The 24,424-nt window shown below is 38.8% G+C and overlaps 1 protein-coding gene across 2 annotated transcripts in view; it reads left to right on the top strand.

Annotated features, from left to right (window-relative positions):
* The window catches only part of LOC140137400 (uncharacterized), a 36,624-nt gene that overhangs the window by 8,326 nt on the left and 3,874 nt on the right, over window positions 1-24,424 (top strand). Inside the window, exons 1-2 of one of the 2 annotated variants that reach the window (XM_072159044.1) lie at window positions 1,099-1,781; window positions 23,291-23,476. In XM_072159044.1, coding sequence (XP_072015145.1) covers window positions 1,712-1,781; window positions 23,291-23,476 — 256 coding nt within the window. In that variant the 5' untranslated portion in view covers window positions 1,099-1,711. Of the gene's footprint in view, window positions 1-1,098; window positions 1,782-23,290; window positions 23,477-24,424 lie in introns of those variants that run through there. The other variant, XM_072159043.1, reaches the window with a different exon arrangement.

The raw sequence follows: 24,424 nt of genomic DNA, 5'->3' as shown, positions 1-24,424 counted from the left end.
TCCTGACCCCCAAGCTGCTTTTAAGGTCACGATGTGATACATAAAATGTACATAAAAGAAGTTCAACACCCAGCAACCGTTAACCGTTGTGTTTCCACTGACAGAAATACCGGGTGTCACACCACATGGTCTACCTCATGAGGTGGCATGATGCAGTCATGTCTACAGTAGAATTCATCTCGACCTTTGCAGGACTTAACCCCATTAAAAGCTATTAAACCAAGATAACACTCATTGAAACAGCTCAACTGATTAAATCGGATCTTCTCTGGTTGTGCACAAGTGACTGTTTTCATGTGCGATATCGCAATAAAGCTGGTATTCATAGCTTCAGTTGGGTAACCGATTATAAAGGAAACGAAAGGAAACAATGTTATGTGTGGCTTTGTTCACGAAATCAGACAATGGCGTGCTTTTTGTAAACCAGCATTCTTGAAAATGAGCAACATAATGATTTTTGACTTAACACGGTTCACACCGACATCGCCTGGCTAATAATTATTTGGTGCAGCAGAGACATTAAAACGAATACACGGGATCGATACACGTGAATTGCTATGCACGATTTTGATATCAGACGAAAATCTTCGGATACTGGGTTCGAAAATGATGAATATCTCCGTAAATGAATTTTTCTCAAGAAACCAGATGTGGTCTCATACACTTGAAAATACGTGTTGAACAGATATTATAGTCGTTAGCGTGCGCTTTGAAAATTGGCCGTGCGCTTTGAACTCGAAATTTCACCAAAACTATCAATTTTATATTGCGTTGGTCCTGTATATGGACTACAGCGGGCTATAGCGGCACTCACGATCACTCAAGTGGAGAGAGTATAACCATTGACCGCAATGTCGTATACAAGCTTGCTCACAGAGCGAAAAATCAATTACCCCGTCTTTTGTCAGTAGCCTTAGTCAGGTCACTTCGCTAATAATATGCATCTAATAAGGTCCGAATAAAATGACCTTTCGTGGCTGTGGATTAACCTACCATGGCGATTTCTACTATGAAGATATCGGGGCGATGTCACTGTGCGGTTTGGAAATAATTTCTTCATATTTTTGGTGTTATCTGTCGTTTACATGTCCTTCCTAAAACACAAAAGTACGACCCTCTCCAAACACCTAAATTAGCTAAAAATTTAGGACATGTTACAAAACTATATTGTCTAGAATTTTAGAAGAGTACTTTTAATATTGGCCGGTTATTTTTCACACAGCGACGTTAACTAGGCAATGTACTATATATTACCTATAACATTAACTAAAACACCAAAGTACGAATATTTCCAAACATCTAAATTAGCTAAAAATTTAGGACATGTTAAAAAAACTATATTTTCTAGAACTTTAGAAGAGTACTTTTAATATTGGCCGGTTATTTTTCACACAGCGACGTTAACTAGTCATATCCCCATACTGTTAACGTAGGGCTATTTGTAAAGGTCACGCGTCAATGGGAAAGAGCACTGTGTATTGTGTATAGGAAAACGGACAGTAACTGCAGTATGGATCACGGTTGCCGGGTGTCCACACCGCATCACTCTGAACCGATCTGTTTCCACTGAGCACATTAACCGGTAACGCTCTACACTAAACCACATTACCCGCCAACCGTTCCCCAGTAGAAACACGCAGATTGTGGTAACATTACTGACGCACTTTTGGCAAAGTACATTTAAAATCCCGCTTTTAAACTGATACGCAAGATGGCCGCATCGGACGCGCAGTTTAGGTTTGTTTTTGGCTTCGTGGGAATGATCACTCTTGTTGTTTTAGGTAAGTATTTTTGTACTAAATTTGTTTTTGCAAATGTAAGTAATTCGTGTCGAATTTTATCATTTTGCTAATTATGCCTTGTATTAGATAGATAACCCTAAAACGCATTTTTATTCACTGATAATAATAATTTTATTACATATTTATACATTATTACATTTATTCTGATCTGAATCTAATTTGATACTCTCCAACACTCTTTGATTGCTTAGCAAAGGTAGAAGTACATGTACACTTTTTGTACAGTAAGCAAAAGAATTAAGGTAGCAGTTGTGTTCACCCTGTATATTATAAATAAAGACAAATGTGTCAAAATTAAAACAAGCAGCCGATGCCTGTACTTTTTAGCTCTGATTTAAGACCTTATTTGTTGAAATTGGTTGAGAATTAAAGAAACGGTAGTCCAAAACCTGATGAAGATACGAAATAAAAAGTTGCACTTTTGTGTTCTAATCAATGAAAGCACGATGCTAGTTTTTCGTCCTAATCAATGAAAGCATAGCGCTAGTTATCATGTTCGCGTACGCTTTGTGTACAAATCAGTAAGGCATGCAATGTGGTAAACTGCAACTTTTATATTTGCATCTGCCTTGGGTTTTTGGATCGTCGTGTCTTTATTTCTTGGACAATGTCAACGAATGGGGTCTTAAATTTGAGCTGAAAGATGCAGCTATTGGCTGTTGTTCCAATTATGATATACCGTATCTGCCTTTGTTTAGGATATACAGTGGGTGAACGTAACTGGTACCTTAATTTTTGGCTTACTGTATACATAGACCATTTAACGGTCTATGCTGTATTATATAGGCCTACTAGTAGCCTCTAGTGTCGGACCAGTTGCATAAGAGCTCATAAGATAGTTAAGGGTACTACACCCATTGATTTTTTTTGCATTTTTTGCATTTTGTGAAGAAATTACAAAAAAAATTGGACAAAGTGGTATGCAAAATGAAGGGCAAATCTTCTCGTTTTATTGGTGGCATCGGTATCAATGTAGCTTACATGCTTTTGAAGATAGAAGCCAAAAGGAGGTACATCACTGATGATTTAAATTCACTTCATTTTGGAAAGCTTACTATCAACGGATTTCGTTAAAATTTTGGATATGTGTTGCTAACACATTAGGGAAATAAAGTTGATATGTAAAATGGGAATAAGTGGTTCCTGATTTCTTTTATGACTTCATGAACTTGCTGCTGCACGACTATCAAAAAGGAACTGGTTAAAATGCTTCTATTTTCAAAGTTGAGCTATATTTTGTATTTTTAACTTGCAACATTATTGCACTGAAACTTAATTAAGCCATAGGTAACAGGTTACCACAACCATACTACAGCAATGTTGAAAAAAAATTGTATTTCTTGCCACCTATACAACCATATTGGATAGTTTTCCGTAAGCTTAACTTTCGTGATTTTGGTAACTATTGTTATATTTATTTGTGAAATCCATCTCAACCTAGGCATTCTAAATTGTACTCACCATTTACATCCCAAGGTATATTAGTATATCCACCATGCACTTCTCGATATATATCCAGTTAAAGACAGAATATCAAAATTATGCCTCATTATGATATCACAGACTCTCACATGTGTATTCAAAATTGATGCTTAAATTTGACCTGAACCAATTGACCTGTAACCTGACATACGGTGACCTAATAGCAGAGATGTATCGTTCGAGTCCGGACTCGGACTCGAGTCCGGACTCGAGTCCACTTTTTGTTGGACTCGGACTTGGCTCGGACTCTGACACAAAAAGACTCGGCTTGGCTCGGACTCGGACACAAAAGGACTCGGACTCGAAGGCGAGTCCGGTTCGAGTCCAGTCCAATGTCCAAATCTATGTAAAATGTGAAATGATTATCTAAAAATGTAAAAATAGATCTCAAATTTGTTGACTTTACTTATTTGGCCATTTTCCACATTAATTGGGGCTGTCAAATCTGTGACCTGTTATTATTCCTACATATCCACCAAATTATTTAGATTTATCTGTCACTTAGCTAGACATGATCACATTTTGAACATGTGAGGGCGGGCTTCATTAAGCTTACTTGTGATCAGGCGGCATAGGACACGCAACACGGACGTACGAGGCTGGCGAAGATACAGGGCTGACAGATAGATAGATAGATAGATAGATTTTATTTGGCAATTCAAAAAACATACGATACATCAGAACATAATAAATGCATTAAAATACATCACACAACATATTTATAAAACAACATACAATGCCAAGGATAGCCCAAGAAAGCCCTAAAAAGGGCTTATTTCCATTGGGGTCCTTATAGCCTCAGCCCCATTCACAATACACGGTTAGCGATTATAAATGGACAATTAACATACTTGCAGTGGGGTACTTTGCAGAACCCCAACGGTTTTAGAGTAAGATAATTTTGCTTTGACACCACATAACAAATTTAGAATTGTTTGTGAAGATTTCATGATTACTATGATGTGTTAATCCAATGGCGACGTCTAAAATAGCGATATCGCATCCACCACCATCTGCTTGTGATCCAAGATCCTGCCTTACCTGTGTAATCCAATAGGAAAATGAAGAAAATTTGGATTTTGACCCTCAAAGCTCCAACCTAGCATGATTTTTAGAAAATATGCATTTGAATAATATTTGATACTATCAAGTAATAAAAGCCACATTTCATGAAACATTTGCGCAAGTTTTGTAAAATGGCCCTTCGTGCTCAAAAATTTAGCCATAAAATGCATACACACATGTTATGACATAGGAAGCCATTGATAATGCTGTGACACACAATTTGGCCCATTTTGGGACATTCAGGCGAGCATACTTTTCCTCATAACATTGCCAATTATAGGCCTACATACATGATTGACCCCTCATTTTTTAAGTTAAATCCGGGAGTTAAATGATTCTCTTTTTAATGAAAGCAATTTTAGGTGAATTTATTAAATTTCAAAATTTTATGAACATGCCTAACTTAGTAGAATCATATTTTTGTTATCATTTAAAATGAAATAATTGATAAAAATTTCTACAATGTAAGACTTCTTTCATGGAACTTTCCAATCCATTAAGCCAGGCTTCCTCAAATAGATTTGTTGAAGCACCACATGAAATAAAAGAAAACTGCAAAGCGCCACTCAATGGCTGCGAAGTCGCCGGGGGAGTCAGAGGGGGGTGCCCGGGGGGGGGGGTGTCCCCACTCGGAAGCTATTGAATTTGTGAAATTTAAGGTGCAAATGATGTCATTTGGTGCAACATTTTGTACTATTTTAACCTGTCTTTACAAGGATAACATGCGAATCGCATTGTTTAATGTTAACATATAGAATATTGGAGATATTCCTGCAAAGTTTGATCAAAGGGTTTGATTTTTTTTTTAATTAAATTTTTTTTTTAAATCTAAGCGGCGCCACTCGGGAAGCCACGGCGCGCCACATGTGGCGCGCGCGCGGCTATTTGCTAGTCCTTCAAGGAGGACCACGCTTCATTTAATACGATAGTCCACGCCGTCAGGCGGGTCCTTCTACATTCGACAAATCCTTCCCGGAAAGTCGGGGGAAATGTCAAACTGATTAACCACGCCTACTGACAGCTACTAATGATATTCAGCCAATCCGATCGACTGAATATCGTCAATAGCTGTCAGTAGGTGTGGCTTGCCTACCTGCTACCAGAACACTAGCTTCTAGCTTGGGATTGACACCAGTATTGCGTAACAAAATTGATTATTAATCCTCTTCAGTTGCATATGTGTTAATGCTATTATAATACTCGGTTTTACCCTCAGTTCACTGACCTGTAGGTAGCACACAATCAGTTCCTTTTGTCATCACTACATTTAATATTGTCCTGGTTATCCACGATTCGTTACTATTTTGTAGAGGTTGTGCTTGAAATTATTGATTGGCTACAAACAAAGGATTTGAACCGATGTTCTTCACCGTAATCATTGGGCAGTGCAGTCCATTCAGTCAAATGTTGTCATCAACCTATTTGATCGTAGTGCATTTGTTATGTGTGTGAGACGAACTGTCTCGGTAGATTGCAATCATGCTTTTGTTGAATGGATTTGAGGAGTCCACCATATTTACGGTATGATACGTCATATGCACAACCTCTATTAATTGTGATAGTTGGCCTATTCGTTTAACATGTTTAAGAAAAATATAGAATTGGAGGACACACGCTTCATAAAAACTTTGGGTTTCACTCATTTATTTACTTTAAGGGTGTATAATACCATGATTTTCATCCCAATGACAAAGTTCAATAACCTCAATTAAATACTCAATAGTGCAAATTTGACCTCAAGTTGCAGAGTATGAGTTTTTGTACCCAAATTTTCAAAGGTCATTCAATGAATATACAAATGAATACCTGAGTGGAAGAAGGGCCCAACTCCATCAAAACTGTTTTTGAGATATTAAGAAAAAACTTAATATTTGGAAAAGTTTTATAGGCAGAACGTTTTTATCTTCAGGGGACCTTTAATACATGAACATACAATAGTACATGCATTCGAAATTATATATGATGTTTCCATGGCAACGGTACAGGTCTTAATACGAGCTGGAGTTGGGCCCTTCTTCCACTAATATACCACAAGTACCAGTTCTGTGTTATAAATAGCTACAGAAATTAGATAATCACCATTAATTGCACAAGTAGAACTCATGTAATAGATTGGCAAGAAAATTTATTGTAGTGAAAAGCAGATTTCATGGATGAACAAAATTCCTCTTTAACACTACTAGCGGGACACCCGCGCTTCGCGCGGGTCCCCGCTAGATGAGTAAATGGAAGCGTTCACTCAAACAGGAGGAATTACTGTACAGGTAGACTCATTGAATATTTCCTCATTCCTTCCGAATCATCTTGGTAATCTAGTAACCCCATCCCGTACCCTAAACCACAACCCCGTACCTGTAGGACCTAGATAATCCATCCAAAGTAGGCCTACCATTATCCCGTATGCACCCCGTGCATAAGTTGGCTAAGCGCACGCGCGGCACCCGTGCGTGCAAGTCAAGCGGCGCGCGTCGTGTACGCCGACGCGCAAACGGCGCGGTTTATGCTAGACATGTGGACGCGTTGGTTGGCATAGGCCGTAAACAAACTACCGCTATAAATTTGCCCGAAAAACTCACTTTTTTACTTATTTTGAGGCCAATACTTGACCGTTTTCAACCAAATAAAGTTTAAACACATTCCCGTATATTCCTTAGTCTCCCGTATGAATTTGGCGACATTTGGATCGAAACTGACGGAGCTTTTGCGTGGACACACATACAACATTTCCCTATTTATAGTAAGACTAGCGGGATACCCGCTAGTAAGTAGGCCTAAATGGGAGCGTTCGCTATAACAGGAAGAATTACTGAACAGGTAGAATCATTGAAAAGGTACATTTTATTTATATAAATCTGTAATTACATTTCCTTTCTTTTTTTCCATGTTATTTATTTAACCACATTCCCATTATTTTCTAAATCTGTTATTTCTTACATTTCCCTTTTAGCTTCTCTTTTTTATTTTTTTATTTGCTGCTTGCGATTTCCCGTTTCCATGTTTTTTATTTAATTCTGCTCTCATTATTTTATCTTCTTTTTTTCTTACATTTCCTGAATGGTTTCTATATTATCATGTCCACTGGTCTCTGGCTCGCAAGTCGCGTGGCTCTGCGCCGTTTACGCGCGCATTGGCGTAGTGCGCATTACGCACGCGGCGCTGACGCGATGCCTGCCAGCTGCAGTTTTTGCGCATTGGCGTAGTGCGCATTACGCACGCGGCGCTGACGCGATGCCTGCCAGATGCAGTTTTTCATAACAAAAACCCCGTTTTTACCCATATTTTCACTGTTTTTGCAGCGAATTCTTGACCGATTTCAACCAAATAAAGTCGAGGCAATTTCCCGTATATTCCTCGATCTCCCGTATGAATTTGGCGACATTTGGATCGAAACTGACGGAGCCTTTTACATAAACCACATACATACACACATACAACATTCCCCTATTTATAGTAAGATATTTGTGGAAGAAGGGCCCAACTCCATGGAGTTGGGCCTTTCTTCCATGAAAACCATGATTAAGTGTATGTGGAAGACTATTTGGAGAGTGGATTTTGGCTCATCCTTCACATACAAGGAAGATCAGTCTGCTGGCAATAAAATGCTGGGTCTAACTCATTTTTGTAAAAATTGGAGTTGGGCCCTTCTTCCACTCAGGTATTCAAATGTATTCGGGTTTAAGAATTGTGCCCTCATTAGATGAGCATGTTGTGGATCCTAGTGTAAGACATGATGACCTACCAATTGAGAGACTGATTATAAATTGAGTCGTTGCTTGACTCGATTACTTAATTGATTGATATTTTAACACCAAGATACGGTACATTAATTACGAGACTACAATGTAATTTGTTAATAATCCTAATTGATCGATTGATCAAACGAATGATTATCAATTGATGCTTGTTGAGTAGTTTAATGCTTGACTGACTATTAATTCGTATCAATCTAATAAGTTATTGTGATTCTATTTATATTATTATATTATATTGATTGATAGGATGACCATATCAATTAAATGATTAATCAATCAATTCATTAAATAATTCTGATTGTTTTCTTGATTGTTTGTTGAATACTTTTGACTGAGTGATTAATCTAAGAATCCCTTGAACTTGAAGAATGTCAGTTTGCAACCATTTTTCGAAAATCGGAGTAACTTTTAATTTTTCACCCCTAGCATGCAAATTGACCTTGGACCTGTCGAGCCTCAAAACTTGGTAACTATGTGTCCTACGTGCAAATATGTTACACTGTGATCCTTAGACTCAGACAAATAATTTGACATGTTTTTAGTGAATTTGGAGCATGTTTAATTTTTGCCTCCTATATGACTATGAGTAGGCCTACGGTATGTAGGGTGTTTGAGGGTCTTTTGGGTCTTTTTTGAGGGTCACGGAGTTCCAACTTGCCGCTTGATGCTTATATAAGCACATTTCCAAAATAGAACCAGACTAATATAATGACACTGATTTTACAAAATAAATCAATATGATATCACGATTTAGGCCTACACTGGTAAACCAAGCTACTTTAAAAGTGTGAAGTGTTTTGATCCATGCAATCTCAAAATCAATCGATTGAGATGACTAGCGTACTCGTCCCAGTTACATAACAGATGCGGTTAAATGATGGGCGGGGTTACCAACCATATTTGGAGTTATTACGTTGTCATTAACTGGGTTGGTTCAGGTCACTGCTTATGGTAATTCGATTGCGCTGCTGGGGGTAGAGCACCAATCTATAGACCTTTTTCCCTCTATCCCACAATGCACTATTCCAGGGGGGTATGACGTAGCTCATTAACCTCATAGATCGTGTGCATCCGATGGTCTTTGCAATTATTTTGTCTTAATATGGGCATACTGATTCCATATATGCGGATTATCGTAAAGGCCATCGATGTTACTAATTATGCAATTATTGAATACACGAATGATGCAGTTACGGAGCGATGCAGAACATCTGTGTAAGAGATTTATGTTTACGTCTTATTTTCATCTCCGAAAAAAAGTGAAACGGATGCCGACAAAATATCACTGCGTGTCCCGTCATTAGTTTTTCACCATTAGGTCTATAAAATGTATACAAAGTTAGGTTTCAATAGCAGGAAACTTTTTTGGGTGAGGACACCATGTCCATAAGGCATAGAATGTTGTTTTTTGCCCCCGAAAGGTATTAGTGATCGCGCGCCATTATCGTGATTATCGGGGATTCCTTTTTGTTTTTATGGCACCAGCCGAAATGTCCGTATTCCCGAATGTAATGAACATAACTCTGTACTCCCCCGGGGAGATGATGTATTTTGCGACACTCATACCCCCCTGGAATAGTGCATGATGGGAAAGAGGGAAAAAGGTCTATAAGGACCAACGCCTGACGGCGTTGATTATTAGTGCTAAATATTGCGTTGGTCCTGTATGGACTACTATTTGCGGACCCCTGCATTAAGCTCTTGAAAGAGAAACATGCACACTGGACCATACATCTCAGCTCCCACTCAGTAGGGCTATAGTTTGCATGTGCTCAGTAAGTGAGTAGGCCTACACATGACATTTGTGTGGGCCAATTTTGAAAATATGTTTAGAATTATAAAGGTGAATTTCTGTTAGTATTATTATAATAATGATGATGATGTTAATTTTCTATAATGTATTTGAATATATTGCTATTCATTTACATGTAGGCCTAATACTGCACACAGCGTATAGGTAATAGGTATGCCAGGCAAACCTATCTGCTAGTCAGCCAAATTTGCCTAGAACACAATACATATTTACATAGAAATGTAGGTCAAGGAAACCTACATAAATACTATTATGTTGTCTATACTCAGAGGAGGCTTAAAGGCATTCCTACAATGCACTATGATTGGGAAATTTGATTAATATAACCTAATTTTAAAGGCAAAGTCCCCATTGCCACACACACAAAATGGTAATTTTAAAACTGCAGCCAACGAGCTAATAGTTGAGACTTAGGACTGATATTTGATTTTCTTACAGGAAACATTCATATTGTCCCACTGCATTAATTTTATTCCTAAGTCTCGATGTTTTGAATGTTAAATAATAGGATGAAAACACCAGATAGTTGCACACAATCCCAATTCAAAGTATGATCAACAGTACCACATGTGTACAAAAGCCAGACATACAAGGTCAGAAACCCCATTGGGTTGTGGGAATGTCTTTAAACATCCTCTGGTCTATACTTCACTTGACCCAAATATATGATTTTTTTATGGCAATGAGACACTCGCACATGGAGTTTTAGAGGGATTTGACCCGCATTTTGATAGCAGTTCCACATAGAAAAGCTGCTATCATCATGAGACTAAGATCTAGAAACACCACCGAAATCCTAGACAAACTAGTACCTAGACCAGTGACTTTGACTCGCGTAGTGAAGCCGACACTGCTTTAATAGCAACGACTTGAACAAGGACGCATACCCGGACGCAAGCAAGCGATAACGGCGCAGTAACCACACAACCGAGAGCGTAAGAATGTACGTGATTATCTCCGCGCCTAGTAACCCCGTCAATCCGTCAATATCACCTTGGATACGGGGCTTCACCTCCCGCTGTGGTAAGGGATGGGCAGTCATAGGTCTAGGTGGTATGTCTATGACCGAAATGCTGTTTTGTTAGCTGAATCTTTTAGATGAAAGTCAATCTTTGACAAGATGTAACTTTGCTACAGAAAGTGCTATGACAAAACGGTTTTCAGTTTTGACTTTCTTTACTCAAGGGCTTTAATTTGATATATAAAATGATGCAGTTTGATGGCAAATTCACCTGGCATACCTACGGCCTTGTCCTTAGGCGCAATTAAGTAACTGTGAGTTTACATGTAGATACACACACACACAAAATACCCCCACATGCCTGCTGTCTGATACAGGTACTAGGTGGTCTGATACATGTAGTTTTTACCTTCAGGAGTAACCTGTTCATGGACATGGCTTTTGAAGAAAGTGTATACGGTTGGTTGGTTAGGTCAACAGTGTTGGGTGGGGTTTGATAGAGTGGTGTGTGGTGTGATGCAGTGAGTGACCTTCTCATCACATTTCTACAATGTTATCATCAAAATGCCATAAAATTATGCGGAAACTTTAAAATTGACCTTTTTCAGCAAATTTGTATTGTAAATTTTTCAAATAAGAAATAAAATATAAAATTGTGCTCCATTTTTGCAAATAATGACCCATTTTTTCAAAATGTTGTACCAAATGACCCCTTCTTTCAAAATTTTATACCCAATTACCCCTTTTTCATTTTGTTATACCCAAACTAAGCAATGCCAATAGGTAGATACCTGTCAGATTAAAGTTGAATGAACTCCCCCCTACCCCCCACCACCACCACCGGGCATGGACTCTCACCCCGAGTCCGGACTCGAGCCGGACTCGAGTCCGGACTCAGGGTCTTATTTTTGTTGGACTCGGACTTGGCTCGGACTCGGCACCCCAGGACTTGGACTCGAGTCCGGACTCGGACACAAAAGGACTCGGACTTAGCTTCGGATACAAATGGACTCGGCTCGGCTCGGACTCGGACAAGCTGGACTCGGGTACAAGTCTGCCTAATAGCCTTTTCTTCTCCTAACAACACATTATAGTATTAAATTGACTAATGACTATGCATCCATTGTATAAGTGTTTATTTAATTTATTCAGTGTTATATCATGGTAGGTATTTTGCATGCACCACTAGATTTTCTATAGAGAGTATAACAAAGGATTTAATGTAGGCCTATTCTATTCATGTACCCTATTTGAACATGTTGAAAAGAATAAATTATGGTTTGTTATGAAACACAGATCTGAGTTACTGAGGATACAGTAAACAAAAAATATATAGGGCTAAAATGACTTACTAAAATGGTTTAAAATCACTTTGTATGTAGATATATTTTATAAGTTCAGGACATCAGGTGATGAACATATTTATGTACGTCATAAATTTGCAAGAAAAAAAAGAAGAGGGGTACTGATGAAAATCAGGGTATTATTCCCCCTTCGATGACTTGTAGCCTGTAAAAGGCACTTATGAAGCAATTGTTCAGAGCTACCTTCCACCCACAGTATCTCGGAGTTAGTATCAAGATCTGGTCTATGGGAAGCTACTCTTATAGGTCCCCTTTGAGAGCAATCACAACTCAACCACCAGAAGTATTCATGTCTTAAGTTAAACACAAGGTTGTAGTGTGGTGGGAAGATGGGTAAGGATGGTCCCATTAATGTGTGTCTCTGTTCCAATAATAACATCGGGTTGGTGAATGTCTATGAAGGCATGTAATTGATGTAAATCATCTTTCTTGCTGCGAATTCTTTGGAAGTTGATAACAACTACTTTAAGATAATTATTGGTAGGTTTCTTCTGATTAGAAGCTATTAGACTTAGGTTCTGCTGGTTTCATACTTTCCTGCCTCTTGCCATAGGCGTAGATCCCGTGGGGGATGCGGGGGATAAATCCCCCAATATTTTGCCAGGGGGAATGTCCATACAATCAGCCCCCAAATGAATGTTGACGCCTGTATGTGCGTTTCTGACCAAATCAACCCCCAAAAGTGCAAATTTTCGCGCGCTTAGCGCGAATACCGTAAAACCTCGTCAACAAGCATATATATTGTTTTTGATGACAGCTCAATTAAAACGAGACAGCCGTAAGTATGTGAATACAATAGATTGGTCTTACAATAGTACTTGTTTGTACAATGCTTGTATCGTTAATTTGCTCGCCAAAAGCGCTTTATATGCTTGTAGACGGGGTTTTACGGTATATTCATATTTTGCACCATATTTCGTCATTTTAGCTTCAATATGGCAACAATTTTCGCGCGCTTCCCGCGCATTTGTACCATTAACTTATTTGGTAGAAAAGGGTGCTGGATTCACTATACTTCAAGAAATTTTTCCAACCCCTACCACCCCCATGTCAAAAAGAAATCTACGCCACTGCCGCTTGTCGCTCTGAAGATGATTTTACTTCACTGCGCAGTGCGCACCAGAAACGCTAGCAGTGACCAGCGACAAGCCGATGATATCGATCACTCCACCGCTGGGAGTTGAATTCAAATCAACTCGGAGCGGTGCCGACTCTGACGTATGAGAACAAAATACGATTTGGAGCGATGCTGAGCGGCAAGAGTGGCTTTCAAGCGCAAGCGGCATGATGAAATGTCATGCCGCTCAACGGCAAGCGACAGAAAGTATGAAACCAGCATTAATGTGAGTCTCTGTTCATCTGTGCTCTGTTCCAATAATAACATCGGGTTGGTGAATGTCTATGAAAGGCATGTAAATCATCTTTCTTGTTGCGAATTCCTTGGAAGTAGATAATGTGAGGGCACGGTGGCTCAATGGTTACGGCCTTAGACTCATAATCCGAGAGCTTGCTCGACGTGCGTGGGTTCGATTCCCCGTCCCACCCATAGACATACCACCTAGACCTATGACTGCCCATCCCTGACACGGAGAAATAAGCGTTCATGTCTGGAGAGAAAGACGCGCTCGTTTGCGTGATTGTTGCGCCATTATCGCTCGCGTCAAATGCAACATGTTCCATAGACGCGAACATATCGGGGTGCTTGCGTCCGGGTATGCGTCCTTGTCAAAGTCGTTGCTAAGCAGTGTCGGCTTCACTACGCGAACCAAAGTCATAGGTCTAGGTACTTGTTTGTCTGGGGTCCCACCACCGTGTCGCGCCCTTGGGCAAGGCGCTTTGCCTCGCTTGCCTCACCCCACCCAGGTGCAATGTGAAGCTGTTCGGGGTAGTCACAGTCGTTGTACTGATGGACCATGCGCCACTTGTAGGCTGCAAACATGGTTCCGACATATTCTAATGACGGCGGAATAAATGTAAAGCGCTTTGAGGCTGTATACGGCATAAAGCGCTATATAAATATCTACATTTATTTACCTAGCAACAACCCCCCCAGCTAGGTACTGTTATGCTATCCGATTCTTACCTAGCTGGGGGGTTTTCAACCCCCCAAGCTAGGTACTGTTTTTCTATCCGATTCCTCTTTACCTTAGCTGGGGGGTTTACACCCCCCAGCTAGGTATTCTAATGCTATCCGGTTCTGCTTTCTTCTGGCAACAAAAACTAGGTAATTTCAAAATGCTTCTCCTCCTACATGTTACACCCTACAATTACGTAACTTGCACATATGTATCGCCTATATCCAGTGCCTATATGGTGCAAACAGAATTGGGATCAAAGGTCATTAAAGGGGCATTTTCGGTATATAACCAAATATCTTCAAAATGCTTCTTCTGCCACGTATTACATAGCACAATGACGTCACTTACACATGTGCATCGGCTTTACCCAGTGCCCATACCTTGCACACAGAATTGGGGTCAAAGGTCATTAAGGGGTAAAATCTTACAATTGCATTATCTGGACATCTGTAAGGAGTATGGGGCTCAAACTCGATACAATAAATCTCATGAACAGGGGAACATTTTGCGGGGGTCAGGTCAAAGGTCATGCAAAGGTCAAATTTTAGAAACGCATTTCCTGGACATCTGTAAGGGGTACGGGGCTCAAACTTGGTGACAACAAACTTATTGATCAGGGGAACATGTTGGAACACTTTGCAGGGGTCAGGTCAAAGGTTATCTGGGGTCAAATCTTTATTTTAGACAATTTTTACAAAAAGTTCATGATTTGGGGTATATGACGCGACGCCTATGCCAAAATTTATTGAAAATTGTGTAATATTTTGCCTAAATTTGAAATGGGCTAGGGTTCGCGGGTCGCCGCCCTACCCCCACCCCCACTCTGTACGGGCCTGTATGTGAGGTTGCAGAGACCGTAGTTTTCTTTGAGAAGTTGGACACAGCAATATGTGTCAGAGGTCATGTGGGAGTCATTTATAGAGAACATTTGGTGAAGTTTAAGTAAGCTATTTAACCTTTAGGGTTTAACAGTAATAAAAGGGATGACTGTATGTAATAATTGTAATTACACCATTATGTAAAATAAGATTGATATTAATGTCAACCAATGCACAGACCCTTCACAATTAATTTGTAGCATCCAGTCATATTTGATATTCAAAAAACAAGTGAGGCAAGTATTTTACACACCAGATCAGATCAAAGCTATGCATGGTGAAACCATAGACCATTTAAATGGTGAAACTCACAAGATTTGATTTTACTAGTCCCTTATCTGGAAGTAGGCCTACCCTTGGTTGTCAATTAGCACCTACACAGGTGGTGTCACCAGGGATATGGTGTCAGGGGGGGGGGGTCACTTTCTCTCATGGCAAAAAGCACACTGTACCATAGACTGTGATTGTACTGGAATGTTCATTGTGTCAAGCTATTTTAAAGTGGGTTTTTTTTTAATACCATATTTCACCAGAAATTTGTAAGAAGTATCCCCAGTTTCAGTGAAAAATCTCAATATCAAAGAGGAAAATGCCATGTAATTAAAGCATAACAAATAATTAAATCATGCAGCACCCATTTTTGAATTGATCATAATGGTCACAGGTCTTAGTTTTGTAGGTCTTAGTTTTGTAGACAGGGTCTTAGTTTTGTAGGTCTTAGTTTTGTAGGTCTTAGTTTTGTAGACAGGGTCTTAGTTTCGTAGGTCTTAGTTTTGTAGATAGGGTCTTAGTTTTGTAGGTCTTAGTTTTGTAGGTCTTAGTTTTGTAGGTCTTAGTTTTGTAGGTCTTAGTTTTGTAGGTCTTAGTTTTGTAGGTCTTAGTTTTGTAGGTCTTAGTTTTTGGGTCTTAGGTCTTAGGTCTTAGTTTTGTAGACGCCCTAATGGCGGGTCGTTTGCGAGTAGGCCTACCTGCGGCATTGCAACGGTGGTCTGCGATGGGTTACGATTTTTAAACGATGGTCCACGATTTTAAACTTTTTGAGCTCTATGCTGAGATGGTAAAACGCAAAGAAAATAAAAATCCCTTAAAAAGGGATGAGCAGCGACAAAGTTCATCATTTAGCTATAGGCCTATGGGGAACAAATTTAGAGTAATCTTTGTTTAAACAATCTTAGCTTATTTTTTTTGTCACATCAGGATCAAATGTCAATATTTCGAACGACAGTACAAGCTAACTATAATTTATTTGGATACAAAGGATTTCATGATTTTTTTTCTGGTAGTCAAACCGTATACATTATAGTAGTCATATCTTGGATCCTTGAAACCATTCAGAAAGACACATAGTTTTCATCAAGACTTTCTTGCCATGTTTAATACTAATAATAGACAAAACACACTTAGTGCTCCCTTTTAGCAATATGGCTAAGGAATAGTAGGCTAATATCACCAATATATAGCAATCATGCATACCCTTAGTTGTGGTGCAATTCAACATATAGGCCTACATCACTCTAGCCAATGTAATACACATTATCATGCATAACTCGCAAACGCAATATCGGAATCAACTGAAATTTTAGGAATATGCTTTTTTCGTGGATATGTAGGCCCTACTGAAAAATGTCATAAAAAGAGGATGCTAGGATCACGAAATACTCCTTTAAGTGATGCTTATCAGGTATCATGTTGACTTTTTGTCTCATCTGAACTATGTTCAGGAAGAGACCTATTAAACTACCAGTTTTGGGTTTGTTCGCATCAACTTTGTTCAGTAAGAAACCACGTGAATAAAGTGCCCTCTCAAGGATGTCTAGGCCTACTCTCTGAGTGAACGGCAGATTTCGTTTTTCGTTTTTGTAGATTTGAATGGCGCTTTCAACTCAGAAGGTTATTTGCGCCAGTACTCACTCCTATCATCTTGATGCCACGTTGTATGTCTCTTGCTGTATACTCATACGGTGAATCCAAATTCCTTGCAGACGTATTTAAAAACCAAACGGTGTCTTTTCAGAGCCACACCAGACTGAGTCAGCCGAGGCAGAGCTAGAACCAAGGGGTGACACTAACTTCACGGTTTTCAATTATCAACGCAAACCTATGACAAATCCCGCTGGTTTGCTAGTTAGAAAATGAGGCCAGTTATCGATCGGTTATGAATAATTAATTTCGACCCCTTGATCATGTTAATTAGGGTTGGCAAATAACGACGCCGTTAGTTTTACGAACTCTGCCTGTTCAATACGAGTAGCAAGCTTGAAAGTGCGCCAGCTAGGAGAGCAGGGAGTAATCCGGTGATGGCGCACTAGTATTTCCCATCAGGCACCAGTGATTTGTTTTTTACAGAAAGTCTACTAATTAGATAATGGAATAACCTTTCGCAATAGAAATGTCGAAATTAGGAATCGGTGTCAATAATATACGACGGTAGTGTATCACTTGAATTTGATACGACATCCAGCCAACGATTTAGCGATAAAAAACCTTTGACCACTGACCTAACCTGAAGCACGTGAGGCCCGGGGGGGGCACATCAAACATTTTTGGTGGGTATGCTCCCCCGGAATTTTGAGGTGGTGGGTCTTTGGGAGCTGACAGCGTACCGGTAAAAAGGGTCTTTCGGAGCTGCGAACCGGGCTGTGAACAAGTAAAATGGGGTCTTTTGGAGCTGCGAAAAGTCAAAATCAAGGGTCTTTCTTGGCTTTTTGGTTGAAAATCGCCTGAAAAAACAAGAAATATGAGGAATGAGCAATTTTTGGGTCTTTTAGAGCTGAAATTATCAAAATCAAGGGTCATATTCGTTTGTTTTTATTTCCTCATGTGATAATAAATATCATTCAAACTATAGTTGTCGGCAGTGAACGTAGTTTATTACTGGCCTAAGAAGTTTGTTTTTAAAAACAAGTAAATAATCATCACTCACCGTTCTATTTGATCTTGTGGATTTCCCAACACGTAATAAATTGAAACGCCACTACCGGATTGCTCTCAGGTAGTAAAGCGGGCGCACTCTCAACCTTCGAAGCTTGCTATTCACTACCGGTAGTAGGCCTAATATTAATTAAGTGATGTCACTGATGACCAGCGTTTCTGGAATAGCACTTGTATCGTGCATGTATAATTTGAATCTCGCTGTATTTAATAATGTGCAGGCCTATTAAAAGAATTTAGGCTCATCGAAAAAACAATTGAATAATTTAGATTATCAGGGGCTGTGCAATAATTATGAGTCCTGGGGAGGGTAAAATTGGGGTGAGAGGGGTGCGATTTTGGCCTTAAAACGCTTTAAAAGGCTTAGGATAACCGGGGGGGGGGTACTTGGATTATTTTTCGACGGAGATGTGCGGCCCAAGCTTCCGAACCCATAACCATTTCTAAGGGTCACGATTTTACCGAAAATAGGTAACCATATCTGAGGATTGTCAGAAAAGTAAGGACCCATACGGTATCTAAGGATTTGAGCAAATAGTAAAAGCAACATGTTTTCCCGTATGATGTTTTTCACACATAGCACGGAAAATCTAAAAGGGAGACCCATGTCTAAGGATTTTTTCTTCAGTACACCCCCCCCGGGTAACAGTAAACGTCCGGAAACGCTTATGATATGGAAATTTTATTTTGAACAAAAATTCTTTAATCACTATTGACGGTTTCGCCTACCATGGTCAATAATGAGTAAAATATCGGTTTAGTTTGTTTTTTTACTGTAGGCCTACATCTACAAATCTGATGTATTTAATCATTATTTGGGATCCCAATAATTTGAATGTCCAACAGGGGGGTGGTCACAATATTTTTGGCAGGCTGAGAGGGGAAAGCGATTTATTTATTTATTTATTTATTTATTTATTTATTTATTTATTTATTTATTTATTTATTTATTTATTTATTTATTTATTTATTTATTTATTTATTTATTTATTTATTTATTTATTTATTTATTTATTTATTTATTTATTTATTATAATTATTAAGGCTTGTTCAAGTTACTCACCTCTAACATTTCACGCACTCACTTGCACCGGCTCAACAAATCAATCAATCAATCAGTTAATTAATCAATCAATCAATTCACAAACAATGAATATGAATAAATTATATGATATTCAATTTCGATCAATAGACGTATCAAACCATCAAACAATGAATAAATGAACTGATCGACCACGAGCCCTTTTTCTAAAGAGTGTGAGTGAGTGATTAAACAAAATAAATACATAATTATTTACATAAATAAACAAATAAATAAAGAAATGAATAGATAAATAAGAACAATTTGAATAAATGGTATCGTAGCATTGCATTCACAAAATTAAGGGATCTAAAATGATCGTTTATTGCGTTTCGACAGTATTTTTTGTGGGACATGAGAGCACCTCGGACCTATCGAATTGCATTCTGAATACGAAGCATGTCTTTCTGATATCAAATAATTTTCATTTTTGAAAATCACAATATAATACAAATTTTATGACAAATTATAAAAATTTGATATTTTTCAAATTTTGATATATAACAGTCCTCGAAGTAAATTATATAAATCTAATGATATATTCTTAAAGTGTATGTAGCAGGGAGGAAAAGCCGACGGTCAATTGAAAATTTTGACCTTTCATATTGAAGATATGGATTTTTTTTCCCAAAAAGACCTAATTTTTTTGGGTGTTTTGGGAAAAAATCCATATCTTCAATACGAAAGGTCAAAATTTTCAATTGATCGTCGGCTTTTCATCCCACCTACATACACTTTAAGTATAAATCATCAGATTTATAAAGTTTACTTCAAGTACTGTTAAATATCAAAAATATCAATTTTAATGATTTGCCATAAAATGTGTATTAAATTGCGAATTTCAAAAATCAAAATTATTTGATATCAGAATGACATTCTTCGTATTCAGAATGCAATTCGATATGTCTGATGTGCTCTGATGTCCCAAAATAAATACTGTCCAAACGTTCATACCCCAGCCCTTAAACAATACTGACAGGAGGACTCGAACCAACGATCTTGACATCACCAGTCTGATGCTCTACCACTGAGCTACGACGGGATCTAGTGGTGAGGATCTAGTTTTTAGCCTATACAGTGTTCGCCTGTGACAATGCCGCCTCGTGAAATAAATAAATATAAAAGAGACAAGTTATTTTGATATCAATCTTTTTTTTCACTAGAGCCGTAACATTTTGTTTAAAGATCTCAATTTTTCTTTTCTGTAGAACAGGGACAAATATTTCCCATTTTCTACAATTTGAGCCCAAAATAAGAATCTACTTCTACTGATTTAATGTTACATGTCTCACATCAGATATTTAGCTGGCTTAGTGGTCTTGCACTGTGCTTTTTAACCGGGAGGTACCGAGATCGATTCCCACCTCTGCCTGCAATTTTTTTTTTCAAGCCTGGGAAATAATAAGTTTATGTGGCTTCACAATGCTAAATTATTCATGACTTGCCAACCTGGTGGTGTAAAGTGCTCCTAATATTAAGCAATAACACAATGGCTAATTTAAATAAGAATCCGGCACATGCAAATGAGGGATTGCCCTCCAGGAATTGCTTCATGCTAGAACCAGGGCTACGACACTGAATAATTTGCATGGCAAAATTACCCGTCTCCTCCGCAGCCAATTTGGTTTCGCTCCATCGAAATCAAGCTGGCCACGGAGGAGACTACCCTCCTTTGTGTTTGTTCATTTGTGTATGGAAAGCCATTCTTGGAGTCTATAATGACTTAGGCTACGCTCTCAGCTAGAGTCCGACACTGCATTGTACTAGAAATACCTTGTCTGTGAAATCGCTATAGAGCCAACCGGGAACACGTATTCGTTTTGAAAATATAGCATTAAAATTAGTATCACCCTTGTGGCCCCCGTGCAGTGGAAAACCTTAATTCTTTCATTAAAAGAAATGAAAATTAAAATAAACACGGATCTACCTGTGCACCTTAAAATGGGCACAGCAATTTGTCTCAAATATGAATGAATTTTAAGAAACATACGGGATAATATGATGAACATTGACCTGACGCCTGAGGATCTATTAGTCGTTTTATATACAATGTATATACCGTATTGTCCCCGGTATTGTCATAATAACAACTGATATTTGTCATAATATATAATGAGTAATATTTAGCAACGTAAATGTGCACTTCATATGCACAAACGAATACTGATCTTTATGATATTCAGGTTTTTGTACATCACATATAACATGTCACTTAGGAAGTCATACGTGTTGACCTTCATCTATTGTATTTGTTCAACTGTGTATGGAGAGGAGTTTGCAAACCACCAAAATTCGTGATCTTTTAGCGTTGGAAAAGAAACCACGTGAATAGAGCGCCCTAAATTACATTTACCTTCATTTAAATATTTATGACACGTACGTCAAAACAAATATTCAAACGATGATAATGTGTAATATAATAAACGTGAAATTTTAGTATTTTCAGAGTTTTTGTATATTTTAGACGTTCCATGACTTTTGTTTGCTGTGTAGATAGTCATGGGCAAATTGATTGGGGTGTTTGATAAAATTCCCTTTAAAGGGAAAGCTTCCTGGAAAGCTTAAGCAACATAATACGTCACTAACTTTGTCCGATCGGGCTCAAATTTGGTGGGTGGAATCCTTGATACGAGGGGAAGATATCCCCGAAATAAAATTGAGGTCAAGCGAGGTCAAAAGTCATTACGGAGGGGTCAAATTTCAAACTTTGTCCGATCGAGCTCAAATTTGGTGGGTGGAATCCTTGATAGGCCTACGAGGGGAATATATGCCCGAAATAAAATTGAGGTCAAGCGAGGTCAAAGGTCATTACGGAGAGGTCAAATTCAAAACTTTGTCCGATCGGGCTCAAATTTGGTGAGTGGAATCCTTGATACGAGGGGAATATATGCCCGAAATAAAATTGAGGTCAAGCGAGGTCAAAGGTCATTACGGAAGGGTCAAATTTCAAACTTTGTCCGATCGGGCTCAAACTTGGTGGGTGGAATCCTTGATACGAGGGATTACATGCCCGAAATAAAATCAAGGTCAAAGGTCATTACGGAGGGGTCAAATTTCAAACTTTGTCCGATCGGGCTCAAATTTGGTGGGTGGAATCCATGATACGAGGGGAATATATGCCCGAAATAAAATTGAGGTCAAGCGAGGTCAAAGGTCATTACGGAGAGGTCAAATTTCAACCTTTGTCCGATCGGGCTCAAACTTGGTGGGTGGAATCCTTGATACGAGGGGATTACATGCCCGAAATAAAATCGAGGTCAACCAAGGTCAAAAGTCATTACGGAGGGGTCAAATTCAAACTTTGTCCGATCGGGCTCAAACTTGGTGGGTGGAATCCTTGATACGAGGGGAATATATGCCCGAGATACAATTGAGGTCAACCGTGGTCAAAGGTCATTATGGAGGGGTCAAATTTCAAACTTTGTCCGATCAGGCCCAAACTTGGTAGGTGGAATCTTTGATACGAGGGGAATACATGCCCGAAATAAAATTGAGGTCAACCGAGGTCAAAGGTCATCACAGAGGGTTCAAATTTCAAACTTTGTCCGATCGGGCTCAAATACAATAAAACAAACCTGGGGTCGTACACCTAACAGTATTAAAGTTATAAGAAAAATCATAAAATTTGGGTCCCTATTTTCAAGGTTACCTATTTCTCCAATGCTTAAGCAATGAAATATATATACGTCACTTATACGTTGAACACGGATCGATTGGCGCGAGGTTCATATTGGTGCGTATGCACCAAATATAGGCCTATATCTTGTAAGAATAGGTTCTCTGTGCTAGAACGTGCATGGCCCAAACTTTACATGATCCTTCGCTAGCTGACTTCCTCGCATCCAAGCCGTGTTCTCCACTGCCAAAGCTAGCGTTACCCATCCGACACCACGTGGAGGTTTGGGTTGAGTTGCCCGCGAACAAATACTAAGCCAGCTCTGCGGACCTTGCCGGACATGAACGGCAGAAAATTCCAGTGTACGTTTTTTTGCTTGAAAATATAAAATCCGTGGTGCTAAATATTGTTTGCCCAGCCTTCTATCATCCGTGGTTTTTGTTTACCTTATCTTAATTTTTCTATAGTGGTCGGCGACCGATGCTACGATTGTACTACTGAGCGAAACTCTGGGCCACCACAATGCATCAAGATGGAAAATTTTGCTGTCGATTGTGTCAGAGGCATGGATCCCGATCCTATCTATGATATAAACGACCCGGATAAATGTCCACTAGGAAAACATAGATATGTATACACGGAGTTTGCTAAGGGTAAGAACGGCAGATTGTTTGCGATCAGTTCCAATTATTTAAACTCCCGGACGTATTCATCAACTGTAGTACACGTGACCCCAGTGTTCATTCTCCATGTTCATTTGTCCCAGATGAAACGATACTCAAGTATTAGACGGGGGGGCAAAGTGAATTGGCGTGGGGCAAAATCAACCAATAGTGTACAAAAAGTGGAAATTTGTGTGATTTGGGTTTTGTACCTCAAAAGTAGGGGAACTGGGGGAATGAATCAGATTTGAAAAAAATCAATATCATATCATAAGATCGTATACCGTAAAACCTCGTCTACAAGGATATACCCAAGAAACGCCCTCAATAAAATTGGTTGCTTGTTGTATTTGGAGTTTGAGCAAATATATACTGGCACTGGGTGGCTATGCATTCCATCTAAGTATGTTGTAACACCAATCAATTGTATTGACATAATAACGACTGTTTCGTATATCAGGATCGTATAGCTCAATTGATAGAGCGTCAGACTTTGGAACTGAAGACATGCTGAAGAGAGCATGGTCCGGGCACCGTTTCCGTTTTTCATTCTCGTTTAATTTTAACTTTTGACATGTTCTTTTATCTTTCTTCAAATCTACCTTTCTACTTTTAATTTTAGGTGCGTTTTTATTTTTTTTATTTTTTATAGTTTTTTTAGTAATTTTGTGGTTTTATAGAAACTAGTAAAAGCATTTATTCTAAATAATAGCGAAACCCACGGTTAGACAGATGTGTTGTAACTACTTGTCTGTCCTCGTCTTTGCAATAAAACCTATGTTGCACCTTTGTGCCATCCCAATTCTTGAGGTAGGGTGCGTTTTTTACTTAAGCACGATTTTGTTTCTACTTTAAATGAAATCAAAATAAATATTGTTCTGTTGCCACAATTGCAGTTTTTTCAATAAAAAAAAATAGATGAGGAATAATAATTATTCC

This window comes from Amphiura filiformis, chromosome 17, assembly GCF_039555335.1.
Source record: "Amphiura filiformis chromosome 17, Afil_fr2py, whole genome shotgun sequence".
Lineage (NCBI taxonomy): Eukaryota > Metazoa > Echinodermata > Ophiuroidea > Amphilepidida > Amphiuridae > Amphiura > Amphiura filiformis.
The sequence above is the reverse complement of the archived record's forward strand: the minus strand, read 5'-3'. Positions and strand labels throughout refer to the sequence as shown.